The sequence below is a fragment of the Oryctolagus cuniculus genome, chromosome 10, assembly GCF_051225735.1.
Source record: "Oryctolagus cuniculus isolate XC-2025 breed Fujian yellow rabbit chromosome 10, ASM5122573v1, whole genome shotgun sequence".
In the NCBI taxonomy this organism is placed as follows: Eukaryota; Metazoa; Chordata; class Mammalia; order Lagomorpha; family Leporidae; genus Oryctolagus; species Oryctolagus cuniculus.
Genome location: NC_142876.1, coordinates 50,901,150 through 50,918,080, shown reverse-complemented (window position 1 = coordinate 50,918,080; position 16,931 = coordinate 50,901,150). Strand labels below are relative to the sequence as shown.

Sequence of the window (16,931 nt, the reverse complement as noted above, 5' to 3'; positions counted from 1 at the left end):
ATCCATTCTTGAACTTCAAGTATTTCTTATGAACAAAACAAATTGGATAGCTTTTAAAAGGTGCAACTTCCAACTCTAGAATGTGATCTTAGAAAAGAGAATGAGAGGAGTGGGATCTTTACTAGTTCCATTGGTGCTGAATTTGCAAAGTGAAATTATTTGTAAGTCAAAACAGTCTCCTCCAGTACATGGCCATTTTGATAAGAATAGTGCATGGTAATGCAATCCCACTTCAAATTTAGAAGTTCTAAAGTTCACGCTACACTAAAAAGGCAACAGTGAATGGCATCATCTTGTTTACCATTGAGAAAAAAATCAAGTGTCCAACTCTTGGCTCAGCCAAAGTACTTCACATTCTGCCGGCAATGTGGAATGTGAGTGTAAAAGTAAAGCCAGGATCTGAATCTCCTTGCACTTTCTTTCTTTTTTTTTAAAATACTTATTTTATTTAATTGAAACAAGGGAAGGAGGAAGAGAGAGAGAGAGAGTCTTCCATCTGCTGATTCATGTCCCAAATAACCACAATGGCTAGGGCTGGACCAGGCCAAAGCCAGGAGCCAGGATTTTCTTCCAGGTCTTCCATGTGAGTGCAGGGGCCCAAGCACTTGGGTCATCCTCCACTGTATTCCCAGGTGCATTAGTAAGGAGTTGGACCAGAAATGGAGCAGCTGTGACTGGAACTGGTGCCGTTATGGGATGCCGGCACTGCAAGCAGTGGCTTAACCCACTACACCACAACAATGACCCCTGTCCTTGAACGTTTATTCTTTCCGCCCTCTGACTGTGTGATCACTATTGCTAGGACCATAAGCAGTCTTGTCTTGTCCTTCTGCTTTTGGTTTGGATTCCTTACCTAGACTACAATACCAGGTAACTCTCTTACAAGAATCAATGACACATCAGGTTTGAACATTCCAGTGTGCAAGAATGTGTAAAACGCTCAAATTTAGCAATCTCTCTAGCAGCTAGGATAATGATGCAGTAGGTTTAAGAGCTTACTTTCAAGTAGCAATAAGTAGCATTCTTATGACTTGCAAGGCCTAAGACTGGATACAAAGATGAACCAAATATAACCTCACCCTTTTTATGATATTATCTAGTCATAACGATCATATTGGGATATAAATGATTAGATTATAGAGTAGAAAAAGTAAACGTCTAAAGCAAAAGAGCAGACAAAATAGAACAAGACATAGGAGAGGGAGAATTTATTTTTTAACTGTGTGAAAGGAAAACATTGTGTAAATTTTGCACATGCAGAGAAGGAGGTTGGTATGTTGGTGGAATTGTTTCATAAAGGACACAGAAGTTTTATATAAAAGAGTAGAGCGGGAATTAAGTCTAGGACGGTGGGGAGTATCTTCACCAACCAAGCACAGAATCATGTGGCCTTGGATTTCATAATGTTAGGAATTTACTCTGTAGACAGCAGGCATGTGTTTGTTAAATCTTAAATCACTAGAATCATATATTGAGTTTTTAATGTTGTAGATGTCCAGTGGGATTGCCCCCAGTATTGGTGGGGCCTAGAACAGGAGTATAGATGGATGTGCAAATACTTCTGTGTTAGAGGGGGCTATACCCAAGACTTGGTCCTTGTTCCCACCCAGGTCTGTGGCCTGCTTCATTGCTCTGAAAGGCCTCTCTTCTTGAAAGCCATTCTGCCAACTAGATTCCCTAGGTGGTCCCATATATCTTCAAGGAGAGGGCAGGGTGGAAGCTGGAACCCAGCTGGGGAACTCCTGGGAAGTGACCATCCCTACCCCCATCAAGGCTGGGGAATGCCTCAATCAGGTCTCCAGGTGACTACAGAGCAGGTTCTCTTATTTCAAGCCTCAGTTTTCTGACTACAGATTGCCAGGAGGTTCTAAGCCCTATCCAAAACTATATATATCCATTCCACTCACCCCTCCCCCAACCCAGCAGGAGCCTGGAGTACAGCTTCCTGGGGAACACGATCTGTCCATCTATCCCCTCATTTTGCGAAACCAGAGCAGCCTCTTTCTCTGGATCTGCCAAGCACAAGCTGTGCTTTTTATGTCCCAGTCCAGTCCTACCCTGTCTAAACAAAGGGCCCAATTCAGCAGCTATGTCTTTCTACCAGATTTCATGTGTGCTCAATTGGATATAAAACTATTAAACATGAGACCTAGAAGGAAAAAAAAAATACTCACATCTCTGTATTGCTGGGTTTGTGATGTCTGGAGCCATGTAAAGCACATGACTGTCCTGGTCTGGTCTAATGGATGTGCTATGTCTGGACCCAACTCTCTACAACTACCCATCTAGAACTGCTTGGGCCTGGAGTTGGGGCTGGGGTTTCGTGATCTGTGCTTATAAATTTAAAATGAGATTGCATTGCACAAGCAAGGTTAATAACTGCTGTTAAACATGGGGGAGATTTTTCGAATTTGTTTTCAATGGAGAAGGGATACAAGGTTGTTATTTAGAAAGCAAACCTCAGCAGAATGAAAGATGAACAGAAATGTGGTGAGACTGACAGGAGAGCCTTGGGCAGCCACTAAGCAACGGAAGTGGAGCCTGGACTGAAGCAGGGGCCATGGTGAGGAGCTGCTGGACTGGAGAGGCATGCAAAGATCACACCAAAAGTGCTCAGTAGTCAAAAGGATGGAGGGAGTGTAGATGTCTGAGGTTCTGGTTTGTTATGGATTGAATTGTGTCCCCCAAACAAATGTGTTGAATTATTAGTCCAATATCCATGAATGTAATCTTATTTGGAAATGGGGTCTTTACAGAGTCATCATGTTATGAGTGTGGGCCCTAAGCCAACATGGCTGGAGACTGTCCAGAAAGAGGAGGGATATGCTGGGGGAGGGGAGCAGCCATGTGATGGCATAGGCAGAGATTGGAGTGGTGAGACTACAAGCCAAGGAATGCCAGGGATTTTTGGCAACCACCAGAAGCAAAGAAGAGGCAAGGAAGCATTCTTCCCTAAAGGTTTCAGAAGGAGCCTGGCCCTGGTGACAACTTGATTGTGGACTTCTGGACTTGAGAATTGTGAGTCAATACTTTTTGTGGTTTTAAGCCACACAGTTTGACCGTTAGTTCTGATAGTGCTAAGAAACAAACATTTAGTTATATTGGTATGCTGGTGGTGATAAGGTAATAAATGAAGACAAAGTTTTCTCAGAGTGGTCATTGAATTGTGAATATTCTCCACGAGATGAACATGAAATAGTCCCACATATTTAGTGTTCCTCTTTGTCACCTAATTGCACAATCACCAGACATTTTCTTCACACTGAGTTTCAAGGATCTACTATAGGAAAAGACATAAACAGAAGGGATTAATTTACTCTAAGTTTCAATGGTTAACAAAGTAGTTTCCAAAAGTTAAATTAAAAATTTTTTACATTCAGTTTTCCCATTATCATGCTGACCATATTTTAATTTCATTGTGAAAGAATTTTTTGGTAGTGTTGTAAGGAATTATCTTTAATCTACCATTTCAAAAATTATTCCCAAAACCTAAAGATTTCAGTGCTTACAAGGAACAATTTTTTTTCAGATAGTAAATTATTATAGCATTGACTTGCCAAAGAGACAGCTGAAAAAAAAATGGGCCATGCATTCATCCCAGAATGGGACATGAGCTGCCAAACAGTTCACTGCACATTTTTGTCCTCTTCTTGTAAACAAGCTGCGTTAACAAGTTACTTTTGAAAAGCATACTAATTTCCCCAGTGAATCACACAGGAAAGCATCCAGCATTTCCTCCAGAGGGCTCAAATAGTTGTTCTCAGAGCTCAGGTGTGGCAAAATAGCTGTGGTCTAAAAACACACACTGGATATTGGCCAGCAGGCTAGAGCTTCCCCTCCACTCCAACCCTGATTCTCACACTGGTGCACAGCTCATAGCCTGACTAATGGAAACAAAAGAAGGACTTGATTTTCAATTTCAGTGTAATTACACAGTCTCTGGTGCCTAGTGGGAAGGATTTAGAGGCAAGATTAGCACTCAGCAGTGCTCCATTTTACATTCTTTTCAGAGAAAGAATACCACATTGATTATCCAAAGTGAGTTTTCAAAAATGTTTTTCAAGAGCCAGATTGTTTTGGTGCCAGTGTTGTGAAAAAAGGTGATGACTCTTTGCAGATTTTAGAGAAGTTAAAAGTGTATGATGCCTCTTTGAATTGTATTGAGAGTGCGGTGTTCAGTGTGGGAGTACCTCCTTCCTTGGGAGAATGAATAGAAATTCCATTATAGGATTAGAAACATAAGCTGGCAGACAACGATTGCATAATATAACTATCTGTTCTGGAAATGACTGTATAAACAAAATATTAAGGCTCTTCCTTCATATGTTAAAGTCCAAAGAATTTCACCTGGTTATTGGGAATGGAAACTATTATACGTTTATCTGGCATCAAATCAATGCGTAAGATTTTCAGTACATATTTGCTGTTCTGTCTTGGTGTCTGTATGTTCTATTATTTTAGCCAAATGCAAAAGTAAGGAAGACATGGAAATGAAAATTTGCCCATAAGAAGTGGTCTTAATATATTTTTGACCAACTGCTTTTACATGTTACATTAATGTGATAAATAGGTATTTTTATAAGGAAATATATCCCCTATGTGACTTAAATAAATAAAAATGACACCAATAAACTCGACTGCAGTTATGAAACTACCTTGAGTACATACCAGTACAAATAGTTGAAAACACAATGATAAAGAAACTAAATTCAGAAGGCAAATAAACTATTTGGAAAGGCCAACTGATTTTGCTATTACACAATGATGACAATTTCAAGTATAAAAGTGGGTGTTCCTATAAGTCAACATTTACAATTAAATTCAAAAGCCAAATGATGCCTGAGAGACCTCCAATTCTGCCCACTAAATCTGTGGTATATTATATTAGTCAAGTGAGTTAACCATGTTCAAAGCTTGATGATTTGCAGGATATCTGGTAGAACCTAACCTAAACTTTGGGTGCATTAACAGTGGGATCTAGAATTGTAAATTCTCTTGGAGTACACTAGAAAAATGTACCCTTGCTTGGGCAAAAGTAGATTTACCATTCTTCTCCTTGGCAAGGACGAGTTATAATTTATGCCAGAGGAGGAAGAAAACAGACATCCAGATTTGTATCTGTGAGTGAAATCTGAACATATTTTGCTCCAGGCCAGTGTCTGCATTCTTGGAATCTAGTGCACAGGCAGCATGTGCAGAAATAGCAGCTAAAGTGGCCTATGGACAGAGAAGGTAGAAAGGGGTAAGGCAGGCTTCCAGTGAAGGTCAGTCTTGGTTTGTATGTGTGATCATGGGTCCAAGACTATGTCTACCAAAAATATAAAAAGTAAGAAGGTAGTGAAGTACAAGGAGGGTGTTGGCTAACTGTGAGTAGAAATGAAAGATGTCAATGGAAAGTCAACTGGGGGTACATTTCCACTGATAGGGGTTCAGTTTTTAGCTATTTGGGAGCAAGCTGCAGAGTAGAGTCACAGATGGAAGTCTCTGTTTGCTGCCATGATAGTATCAATACAGAGGCAACAATATGATCAGGAGAACACTTACAAGTTAGAACTGGAAGATTCTGTTTGTATATTGTTTGCCATTTTTTTGGGTAGATTGGGGTAGAGGGAGACAAAGAAAGTGTGTGTTCATCCACATGTGACTGGTTTATTCTCATATCCAATAATACCCTTTTGTTTTACATTTACAAATGTTTAATTAGTAAAAATTAAAACAAAAGTCTATATTACATTTTATGATAAGAAAATACCTGCTTGGTGGTATGTTCTTGGGTTTTTTCTGTAGTCACTGAAAGAGAAAGCAGAAAGAAAGTTTACATGAAAGCATGAAAAATGAATAAAATGCTGAACTGAGCCTGCTTTCTCCTTAGTCAAAACTCTAGGGATACAGTGGTTAAGTCACTTCTTGGAATACTTGCATTTCCTGAGTGTCTGGTGCAAGTCCTGGCTCCTCTGCTTCGAATCTAGCTTCCTATTAATGTGCACACTGAGAAGCAGCAGATGATGGCTCAAATATAGGGGTCTCATGTGGGAGACACAGATTGTGTCCTGACTCTGGCTTTTGCCTGGTGCAGCCCTGGCTGCTGGAGGCTTTGGGAAGTGAACCAGATCTCTGTCTGTCTCTCTGCCTTTCAAATAAAGTGAAAATAAAATGAAATAAGCCTCCCATAGCAGGCATGTGTTCTCTGATCAGGGATTTACATCACAATATAGACACTTAAAATTATTCCAGTAAATGGGAAAAAAATTCAAAACATAAACTGCATTAGGCAAAGATAACAAAAAATAAAGTGGGAATCCAATGAGGGTGATAGCAGCAGAATGTATTAAACTTTGGCAAAGAAATGATGGCAAGATGAAAAGGACCAAAGATAAATTTGATCAACAGCCAATCATCAAAGGTTTCTGAACAATGGCCACTTGTTGAAGTACAATACTAACACTGAGCTCATGAACCTTGAGAACCAGACAAGGAGATTTGAGGTAGCAGGGGGCAGAGTGCTGCCTTTACAAACTCTCCTATGTGTGAAATGATGAAGATACTATTCTACTTTGTTGTTGCAGAACTGCCAGATATTGAAGTACAAACCAGTAGTTCTTTAAGTGGTATCTTGGTCATGATAGAGAAAATTCAGAGCTATGTATAAAAGGCCACAGAGGGACTTACAGAATAAGGGTTCTAAAATAATAAATGGCACCCATTGTGAAAACAGCCTCAAAATGATCAATATCATGTCCATCAGAAGTAGAAGGAAATAAAATCCTTAGTAATAATAAATACAGGGGCTGGCACTGTGGCATAGCGAGTAAAGCTGCCGCCTGTACCAGTTCAAGTCCCAGCTGCTCCACTTCTGATCCAACTCTCTGCTATGGCCTGGGAAAGCAGTACAAGATGGCCCCTGTATCCACGTGGAAGACCCGCAAGATGCTCCTGGCTCCCGGCTTCAGATTGGCACAGCTCCAGCCATTGCAGAACCAGTGGATGGAAGACCTCTCTCTCTGCCTCTGCCTCTCTGTAACTCTGACTTTCAAATAAATAAATAAATAAATCTTTAAAAAATACAGAAATAACAACAAAACCACCAGAGAAAAAAGGAAAGAAGAAATTTTGTGGCACCATAGGTATATGTGTTTGTGAACACCTCAGTGTGTCCCATATACTTTATTGAATGTGTCCATTTCAAAAAAACCTTTAATCTTTAATTGACGTAACTGTTGATCATATATAGTTGTAAGAAATACTACAGAGAGATTTACCGTATCTTTTACACATCTTCCCCACTGGTAAATCTTAAAAATCTATAGCACACTATTATAACCAAGATATTGACATTGATACAGTCAAGGAAAGAATATTGTAATTACCTCCCTGTTGTCCTTTTATTGCCACATCATCTCTTTCTCACCTCCATCCCCTCCTCAACCCCTGGCCATCACGCTTCTGTTCTTCATTTCTAGCATTTTATTATTTCAAAGACATTGTACATATGAAATCATATAGTATATATCAATGAAGTGGATGTACCCCAGAGCATTTAGACAATTACCTGATAAAGGATATCTAGGTAGTTTCTAGATTTTAGCCATTATGAATAAAGCTGCCATAAATATTCTGTACAGGTTTTAGGTGAACATAAATTTCCAGTTCCTTGGAATAAATGACTAGAAGTACAATTACTGGATTGAATGGTATTTGTACGTTTAGTTGTGTAAGAAACTACCAACCTGTTTCCTAAAAAATATGCAATAAGTGGAACTTGCCCATCAATTAATCATCTGATAGTGAGTATACTTTAAAACTTTACTAAGGGGGCCACCATTGTTGTACAGTGGATTAAGTTGCATCCTGTGATGCCTGCATTCCATATGAGCACCAGCTTGAGTCCTGGCTGCTCCTCTTTGAATCCAGCTCCCTGCTAGTGTGCCTGTGCCTGTGAAACCAGCAGAAGATGGCCCTAGTACCTGGGCACCTGCCACCCTGATGATTGTGGTCATTTTGGGGGTGAACCAGTGGTGGAAGATCTCTCTTTCTCTGTCTCTGTCTCTGTCTCTCTCTCTCTCTCTCTCTGCCATTGAAATAAATAAAATGAATCTTTTAAACAAAAACTTTAGTAAGTTTGAGTGCCAGGCTAGGTGCCATACAGGATACAGTAGAAGTCTAAGGAATACAGGAAATGGAACAGCAGAATTAAGGGTGGGCTTTTGGATCATGCTGTCATCTGCAAATGCCCAGTGACAAACATGTAGTTTCCAAATTACAAGGGCCAATTTTCTTCATTTTAAAAGGACATTGTTCCATCAGATACTCTTTATGTGTTTTACTATTTGTATTTCTCTTGTCAGATTATATGCACAGTGTTTAAAGAGAGGCAGCATTATTTGCGGGAAAAACTTGGCTTTTTGGAATAGACAGATCACCAGTATTCAAATTTGGCCTCCCTGAAGGAATGACATTTGGACTGAAATCTGAGAAGTGATAAGTAATTTTCTTTGCCAAGAAGACAGGAAAAAAATGTGTGCAAAGAAAGAGTCATGTGCAAAGGCCCTGGGGTGGGGGTGGGGCATCTGGTGCATTCCAGGCACAGAAAGGAAACCACTGTGGCTGGAGTTGGGACTGAGAGGGGTTGGAGTGAGGAGACATTGGACAGAAGGGCAGGGAACAGAGCAGTAAGCCCATGTACACTATTCATTTACTAGTTTTATTTATTTGAAAGGCAGAGAGACTGACAGGCAGATCTTCTACCTTCTTGTTCATTCCCCAAATGTCTAAAACAGCCTGGGCAGGGTCAGGCACTAGGAATTCAATATGGGTCTCCCATATGGGTATCCGTGACCCATCTCCTTGAGCCATTACTTGCTGTCTCTCATGAAGCACGTTATTAGCAGGAAGCTGGAGCTGGAAGTGGAGCTGGGGCTCAAAACCTAGCACTCCAATGTAGGGTGTGAGTTCCAAACTGGTGACTTAACCACTGTGCTAAATGCTCATCTTTGTTTTTGAGAGATTATGATCATCCCAAGAGCAGTGCAAAGTCATTCATTAAAGGGATTTAGACCAGGATATGGGTAGAGAACTTAACAATTACATGCACAGATTTGCAATTTTAAATGAGCATTCAACTTTGATTTCTATCTGGAGAGTGTAGACACTGGGGTGTCAGGGGTGGCTGCAAAATCTTACTTTTGTTTCCTTAGAGAACAAGGAAAATCTGGAGGGATTCAAGAGAACACTAAAAGCTAAAACAATCAGATCAGTGGATCCTAATAATGTGGCAGCCCACTAAACTCTAGAAGGAGGGCTGGATGGCATCCTGTTGTCTAATTACAGTGCTGCCAGTCATGAATTGCTTGATTTGGGGCCAGTTAGGTAATGCTCTGGCCTGCATGTCCATCTATTGTGAAGAGTTGATCAAATCCATCCCTCCATAGATTTGTGAGGATTAGTATGAAATGATAATCCTCTGCCTTGCGGCACCGGTACACCGGGTTCTAGTCCCGGTCGTGGCACCGGATTCTGTCCCGGTTGCCCCTCTTCCAGGCCAGCTCTCTGCTATGGCCCGGGAGTGCAGTGGAGGATGGCCCAGGTGCTTGGGCCCTGCACCCGCATGGGAGACCAGGAAAAGCACCTGGCTCCTGGCTTCGGATCAGCACGATGCGCCGGCCGCGGTGGCCATTGGAGGGTGAGCCAACGGCAAAAAAGGAAGACCTTTCTCTCTGTCTCTCTCTCTCTCTCACTGTCCACTCTGCCTGTCAAAAAAAAAAAAAAAATGAAGTGAGTATACATTTTACAGGCAATGGATAAGAAAAGGGCGTTTCAAGTAGCTGGGAAGGCCAAGTACAGTTTCAGACAGCTGAGACTAGCAATTCATACGTTTTCAACAACTTTTATTATAGTATACTGTTAGAATTATTTTCTTGCTAGCTATTGTTAATCTCATACTGTGACTAATTTAACTTTTTTTAAATGATTTATTTGTTTATTTAAATATTTAAAGGCTGAGATACAGAGAGAGAAGGGGAGAGAAAGAAAGCAAGAGTGAGTGATCTTTCATCTGCTGGTTCATTCCCCAAATGGCTTCAATGGCCAGCACTGGGCCAAACCAAAGCCAGGAGTCAAAAGCTTCTTCCAGGTGTCCCACATGGGTGCAGGTGCCCATGTATTTGGGCCATCTTCTGCTGCTTGTTCCCATAATCAAAGTGAAAGTATCTACAGATTGGAAGCTCACATGGCAATGATAGGATAATGGTTCCCAAACTGCCCACTTCCCAATCACCAGGACCTGTGAATCTGGTATCTTCCATGGTACAGGGACTTTGAAAATGTGGCCAGGTTATGGGGCCAGCGCTGTGGCACAGCAGGTTAAAGCCCTGGCCTGAAGCTCTGGCATCCCATATGGGTGCTGGTTCTAGTCCCAGTTGCTCCACTTCTGGTCCACCTCTCTGCTAAGGCCTGGGAAAGCAGTAGAAGATGGCCCAAGTCCTTGGGCCCCAGTATCCACATGGGAGACCCAGAAGAAGCTCCTGGCTCCTGGCTTTGGATTAGCACAGCTCCTGCTGTTGCGGCCATCTGGGGAATGAACCAGCGGATGGAAGACCTCTCTGTCTCTACCTCTCTGTGTAACTCTGTCTTTCAAATAAATAAAATAAATCTTTAAAAAGAAATAAAATGTGGCCAGGTTAGGGATCTAGAGATGGGAAGAGTATTTGTGGGTTATTTGGATGTATCCTGTGTCATAAGAGGAGAAAGAGGGTGGAGGTCGTGAGAGAAGGTGATTAGATATGGGAAGCAGAGGTTAGGGGGATGCAGCTGTTGGAGGGGACCATGGGCCAAGGGCTGTGGGCAGTATCTGGAATCTGAAAAAGGGAAGGAATGTCTTCTCCCCTACAGCTGCCAGGAAGAGCCAGCTCTGCAGACATGCTGACTCCAGTCTGGTGAAACCCTTCTGACCTGCAGAACTGTTAAGCTTAGCACATTTGTGTTGTTTTAACCCATCACATGTGTGGCAATCTGTTACAGCAATAAGAGGAAGCAAAGGAAAATGTGTTATACTGTTCCATTTTGTCTCTTCCTCAGGGGACAGGGAAGGGAGCCCATGGTGGCTGAGGAACTGCTGTGTGTGAGGCCTTGGTCTGGCACTTCACAGACGTTCTATCCCTGGAACAACCCAGGAAGCAGAGCTCTGTAATGGAGAGTGTGTGACTTTGGCAGAGAATCTGAAAGTTTCCTTAAGAGAGAATTTGTCCCAGGAGGGCTTACCTTGCAACACTGACCTGGGAGGATCATCAGTCCATCAGGTATGTTTGCAAGAAACCAGTGTGAGTTGGGGTTGTGAATACATAAGGTATGAATGGGTGTGGCTTGAGCAGGACTGGCCACTGTACTCCCCTTGCCTACATCCTGGATGCTTCCCTGACCCTTTCTAGAAAAGCCCTGGCAAACTGCATCTCAGGGACGCAGCTTCCTTAGGAAACTCTACCTTCCCTTCCCACCATCTCCTTTAGTTGTCACAAGTCAGTAGTGCTTTCCTCTGAGTAACTCCTCCTTGAGGCTAATTATTTTGTGACACCCCAAGTGCACAGATCCCTTGTGTGTGCTAACAATTCTTACTTCTGTTTTTGTTTTTAAAATATGTTTTAGGTGGCCAGGGCTTAGATACTTGAAGAAACTTGTTCAAATTTACAAGTTCTACCAGTGACAGGACACCCAGCACTCTAAGGATCAACATAGCCACTCTTCATGCTTAGCAACAGCTGATTTTTCAGGATAAAATAAGTCATGGTTGTTTCATATTTGGGTCTTGTCCCTCTGGATCTAGTTCAGTGTGCACTAGAAGGGGAGAAAATAAGCCTACTTGGCAAGGTTGTTGAAGTGGCAGCTTAAGCAGAGTGCAGACAAAGCTATCCCCACCGCCTTAGCCCAGTGACTTCAGAGGAAAGGTGGGGACATGGTTGGTTCATCCCATGATGAAGATGGGGTTGAGACACTGCTGTCTACTTCTACTCACGAGCTTTCGGAATGGAATTTGTACAGATGCCTCCAACCCACTCTCACCACTGAGCAGACCTGCTTCTCTGAGATTTATAATTCAAGGACAACTGACTCAAATCCTCCAGACACTTGCAGTGAGATTCACTAGTCCTTCCCATTGTTAAGTAGTTTGATTAATCACCTCAAACTGACTAAAACTCCAGGGGAAGTGCTTTTGCTGCCTAAACAGTTTAAAGCAGTGGTTCTAGCTCTTTTAGGAAACAGGCCCCTTTTGGGAGTGTAAGAAGAGCTAGGTATCTGCTCTTCAGAAAAATGCCAACGCACAGCAAAATGGGAAAAGGTAGGAGGCTAACAGACTTTCTCTGGCCATGCACAGTCTGCAAAAATCTTCAGTTTAAAGTCTATTTTGAATGGTGAGCTCTAACACACGAAAGATTTTCACAGATTCCATCTCCTATGGATAGCACTTTGGTCCTTCAAAACCAGACACTCACTCATTATCCAGCCATTTCACCATATTTATTGAACTGAAGGTAGGAACATAATAGAGCATTGTTTCATCCTAAAAAATACAATACGTTCACTATGTCAGATACCTCTTAAAAGCTGGATATGCAAAGATAACTACAGCAGGACACCTGCCTTCAAGAAGGTCAGGCTCAAGCATGAGTGAGGTAAGCAGAAAAAAACTGCAATCACTCCCTGAAGTGCTTTAATAGAGTTATGAGTGACCTGCTAAGGGCATACAGAGGAGGAACCACTGATGTGATTGGTCTTAGGGAACAAATAAGTTTCCAGGACATGTGCTGCCATTAGACACTTTCATACTCCCTTGAGCTTGTGCAGAAATATGTGAGGAACAACTCAGATTACATTTTAAATTGATTTATTATTAGCCTTTTACTTAAGGGATTTAAAGAACATCATTTGGATGTAGGCATGTATGAGCAAATGCTTAAAGAAATGATGAATACAAGAACTCTAAAATATAGTAGTCCTCTCTTAATCCGCAGTTTTGCTTTCCATGTTAAAAAATATATTTATTTATTTGAGAGGCAGAGTTATAGACAGAGGGAGAGACAAAGAGAGAGGCCTTACATCCTGCATCTTCTATGCTTTCCAGGCCACAAGCAGAGAGCTGGATTGGAAGAGGAGCAGCTGGGACACAAACTGGATGCCTGTGCTGCAGGTGGAGGCTTAATCTACTATACCACAGAGCTGGCCCCCAGTTTTTAGGTTTCAGTTACTTGTGGTTAACCATGCTCTGAAAATATTAAATGGAAAATTCCAAAAATGAACAGTTCACAAGTTTTAAATAACTTTTGTTATAGCATGTTGTTGTATTTTATTATTGTTGTTAATCTCTTATTGATCCTAACATATATTAAACCTTATCATAGTATGTATGTATAGGAGAAATACATAGCATATATAGTTTTGGTACTATCCATGGTTTCAGGCATTGTTTGAGGGTCTTGGAACATATCCCCGTGCGAATGATGAGGGACTACTGCAAGTTTGGTTACAGGATCAATCCTTGGGATGTATGCATTAGAATCATGAGAAGGTAGAACATGAATCAGACCTTCAAAAATGCATAGAATGTGAAGAGAATCATGAAATGATTAGAGAAGAGGAGTGTAGTATCACACAGGCAGGTTTGGGAGATCTGAGAACAAGCGACTTGCCTTATGTTTGTAGCAGTAGATAATTTGGGGACAATAATGTTTTCTTCATCAAGGGCATGATATGAAGGAGAATTAAACTGGTGAATACATGGGACAGAGTAGACAGAGAAATTGGAGAAGCAGCAGGGGACTTTTGTGTGGTGGATAAACTAGGTGATGGATTGGCACCTAGACCAGGGAGGTAGAAATGAGGTGGGATATAGAGGAAAAATAAACAGACCATGTTGAATAAATATTATAAAGAAGTAAGTAACCAATGGAGGTAGGGAATAAAGATCAGAAAGAGTTGGCTCAGGCTATATTTATTCCCTTCCTCAACAAATACTGTTTGATCAGCTACCCTGTGTCATCTGTGGGTACTGAGCCCCAGGGACTCAATGTGAACAAGACACTTCCTCCCAAACTGCTTGTTCCCTGCTCCCAAAGAGCTTGTTGGCTCTATTCCTACCTTTTCCATGGTAGTGTCTACTTCTGCACTATAGCCTGCTTTAGCTTTGAAGCACCTTTGAAGGTGCTGCATGTGAAGTGTTGGAATACAAGAAGGGAAAGGAGGTGAGACTATGAACTTATTCCTTTTTCCTGGGATACAAATATGTTTATTATCCATCTGTACATGCAGAGTGATTTGTTACTGTGCAACTGTGGAATTCTGTAATAATACACCCCCCACTTCCCTATCAAGAGTATTTAAAGAAGGAAGATGAGGATTTTGGGAAGTGGACAAATATAATGATCTGAAATGGGGCAGATTTGGTAATTTGGTGAACAGAGGCTTCATCGTTGCCTTGCAAAGGAGCACACAGCTGCAGTCATTAATTATGCAAAGGCACAGGGACCAGAAAATAGCTCAATAGCAGCCAATGACATTGTGGGGGGAGGGGCAGACAAGTCCATGGGCAAGAGAAATATACCTGCATCTTTAGAATATATCTGCAAGTCATGCTGTTCTGTCCAGAGCCACTACCTTGTTCAGCACATCAATGCCTTGACCCTGAGTTGTGACTTTACCCGTCTAGGGTCTCCCTACTTCCACTTTGGCTCTTTCCACATTCCTTACTACATCTCACATGCCCTGCACTATTTGACTTGCTCACCTTTCAGCCTCACCTTGTTTTCTTTTTTTTTACTTCATTTCTTTGAAATGCAGGGTTATACAGAAAGAAGGATCATAGAGACAACAAGACGTGGAGAGAGAGAGAAAGAGAGAGAGAGATCTTCCATCTGCTGGTTCACTCCCCAAAAGGGCTTGGGCCAGGTCAATGTTAGGAGCCAGGAGCTTCTTTTGGATTTTTCCCGCGGAACCAGGGGCCCAAGGACTTGGGTCATCTGCTGCTTTCCCAGATGCATTAGCAGAGAGCCTTATCAGAAGTGGAGCAGCTGGGACACAAACCTGCACCCATATGGGATGCTGGTGCTGCAGGTGATGGCTTAACCTGGTAGGCCACAATACTGGCTCTCATACCTTGTTGTTTCATTTTCCTTCCTATCCTCTAACAACTTTGGTCTCAAGTTTATTTCTGGTCCTTTGTACATGTTACTTCTCCAACTTAGGAGGGCTGGCTCTTTTGTGTTTTTTAAAGTGTCAGTTTATTGTTAATAACCCAGGGATTCATCCCTGGTCATCCATTTTTTGGGATTCCTGACCTCAGTTCATTATTTGCTTCTTTCACAGCACTTACACAGTTTGCAACTAACTTATTTGTATATTTGCTTACTACTTGGCAATGTTTTATTCTATAATGTAAGCTCCTTCATTTCAAAGACTAGGTTCACTTTGTTTATTGTTGTATCTCTAGGACATGGCTCAGCGCTGATACCCCCCCCCCCCCGCCACGTTTTGAAAACATATTTATAGAATCATTGACAAGAAGTTCAGTGGATGGATTCTTTTTTAAAAAATATTTTATTTATTTATTTGAGAGGTGGAATTACAGACAGTGAGAGGGAGAGACAGAGAGAGAGGTCTTCCTTCCGTGGGTTCACTCCCCAGATGGCCATAACAGCCGGAGCTGCGCCGATCTGAAGCCAAGAGCCAGGAGCTTCTTCCCAGTCTCCCATGTGGGTGCAGGAGCCCAAGGACTTGGGCCATCTTCTACTGCTTTCCCAGGCCACAGCAGAGAACTGGATTGGAAGAGGGGCAGCCGGAACTCAAACCGGCGCCCATATGGGATGCCAGCGCCACAGGCGGAGGATTAACCTACTGCGCCACACAGCCGGCCCAAAGATTCTTTTTTTTTAACAGTATTTATTTGAAAGTCAGAGAGAGAGAGAGAAGAGGAGAGAGGAGAGAGGGAGATATTGATATTCCATGTGCTGGTTCACTCCCCAAATGCCTGCAATTGCCAGGGCTGGGCTAGGCAAAAGCCAGGAGCTTGAAACCCCATCTCAGTCTTCAAATGGGGAGCAGAATTCAAGTACTTGAGCCATCATCTACTGCTTCTCAGGCTGTGCATTAGCAAGAAGCTGAATTGGGAACAGAGCAGGGACTCAAACCCAGGCACTTTCATTTGGCATAAGGGTGTCTTAATCCCTAAGCCAAACTCCTGCCTTGGGTGGAGTCTTGACTAGTTCCAACATGTTGAAGGCAGTTGCTCCTGGTCTTGGCTCCACTGTAAAATGCAAGGTTTATGAGTTAAAAATTATTAGATGGGGGGTGGGCTTTTGGAGCAGTGGTTAAGATGCTGCTTGGGAACCCACCTCCCATATAAGAATGTCTTGGATTCCAGTTCTGGCTTCATTTCTAATTCCAGCTTCCTGCTAACGTGCACCCTAGGAGGCAGAAATGTGATGGCTCAACTAGTTGAGTTCCTGATATCCATGTGGGGGACTCAGATTTTGTTTCTGGCTCCTTGCTCTGGCCTGGTCCACGCTCAGGTGTTCTGAGCATTTGGGGAGTGCCCAACAGACAGGAGATTTCTCTCTCTCTCTGCCTCTACAACCATAAAATAAAATAAAATAATTAAATAATTAAATAAACTATATTGGGACCTGTAGTTGACTGCTGATGACTTCTGGACTATGCCAAATACTTTTTTTTTTTTTTGGTGATAGTGGCACTTTTTGTGTTAGTAACCAAGTGGGTTTTGAAGAATTTTTATGTATCTTAATAACAGGAATCATGACATATTTTATGTATCACCTAGAGTACTCTAGTTCTGCATGAGGCATACAATAACTGTTCCAAATTATGGAAATTAAAGGACTGAGTTAACTCTAGATTATTTAAAGATCATGATTTGTGGGCCGGCCCCCTGG

The 16,931-nt window shown here is 42.0% G+C and overlaps 1 protein-coding gene and 1 long non-coding RNA gene across 4 annotated transcripts in view; one reads left to right on the top strand and one right to left on the bottom strand.

The window, feature by feature from the left end:
* The window catches only part of CHST9 (carbohydrate sulfotransferase 9), a 369,777-nt gene that overhangs the window by 97,953 nt on the left and 254,893 nt on the right, over positions 1-16,931 (bottom strand). For all 3 annotated transcript variants that reach the window (XM_070050355.2, XM_051851321.3, XM_089305224.1), the window contains exon 5: positions 5,753-5,790. In XM_070050355.2, coding sequence (XP_069906456.2) covers positions 5,753-5,790 — 38 coding nt within the window. The remainder of the gene's footprint in view (positions 1-5,752; positions 5,791-16,931) is intronic.
* LOC149123761 (uncharacterized) lies at positions 11,073-13,291 on the top strand. The gene is made up of 2 exons (XR_016214080.1): positions 11,073-11,294; positions 13,112-13,291. It is a non-coding gene; the product is annotated as an uncharacterized LOC149123761 (long non-coding RNA).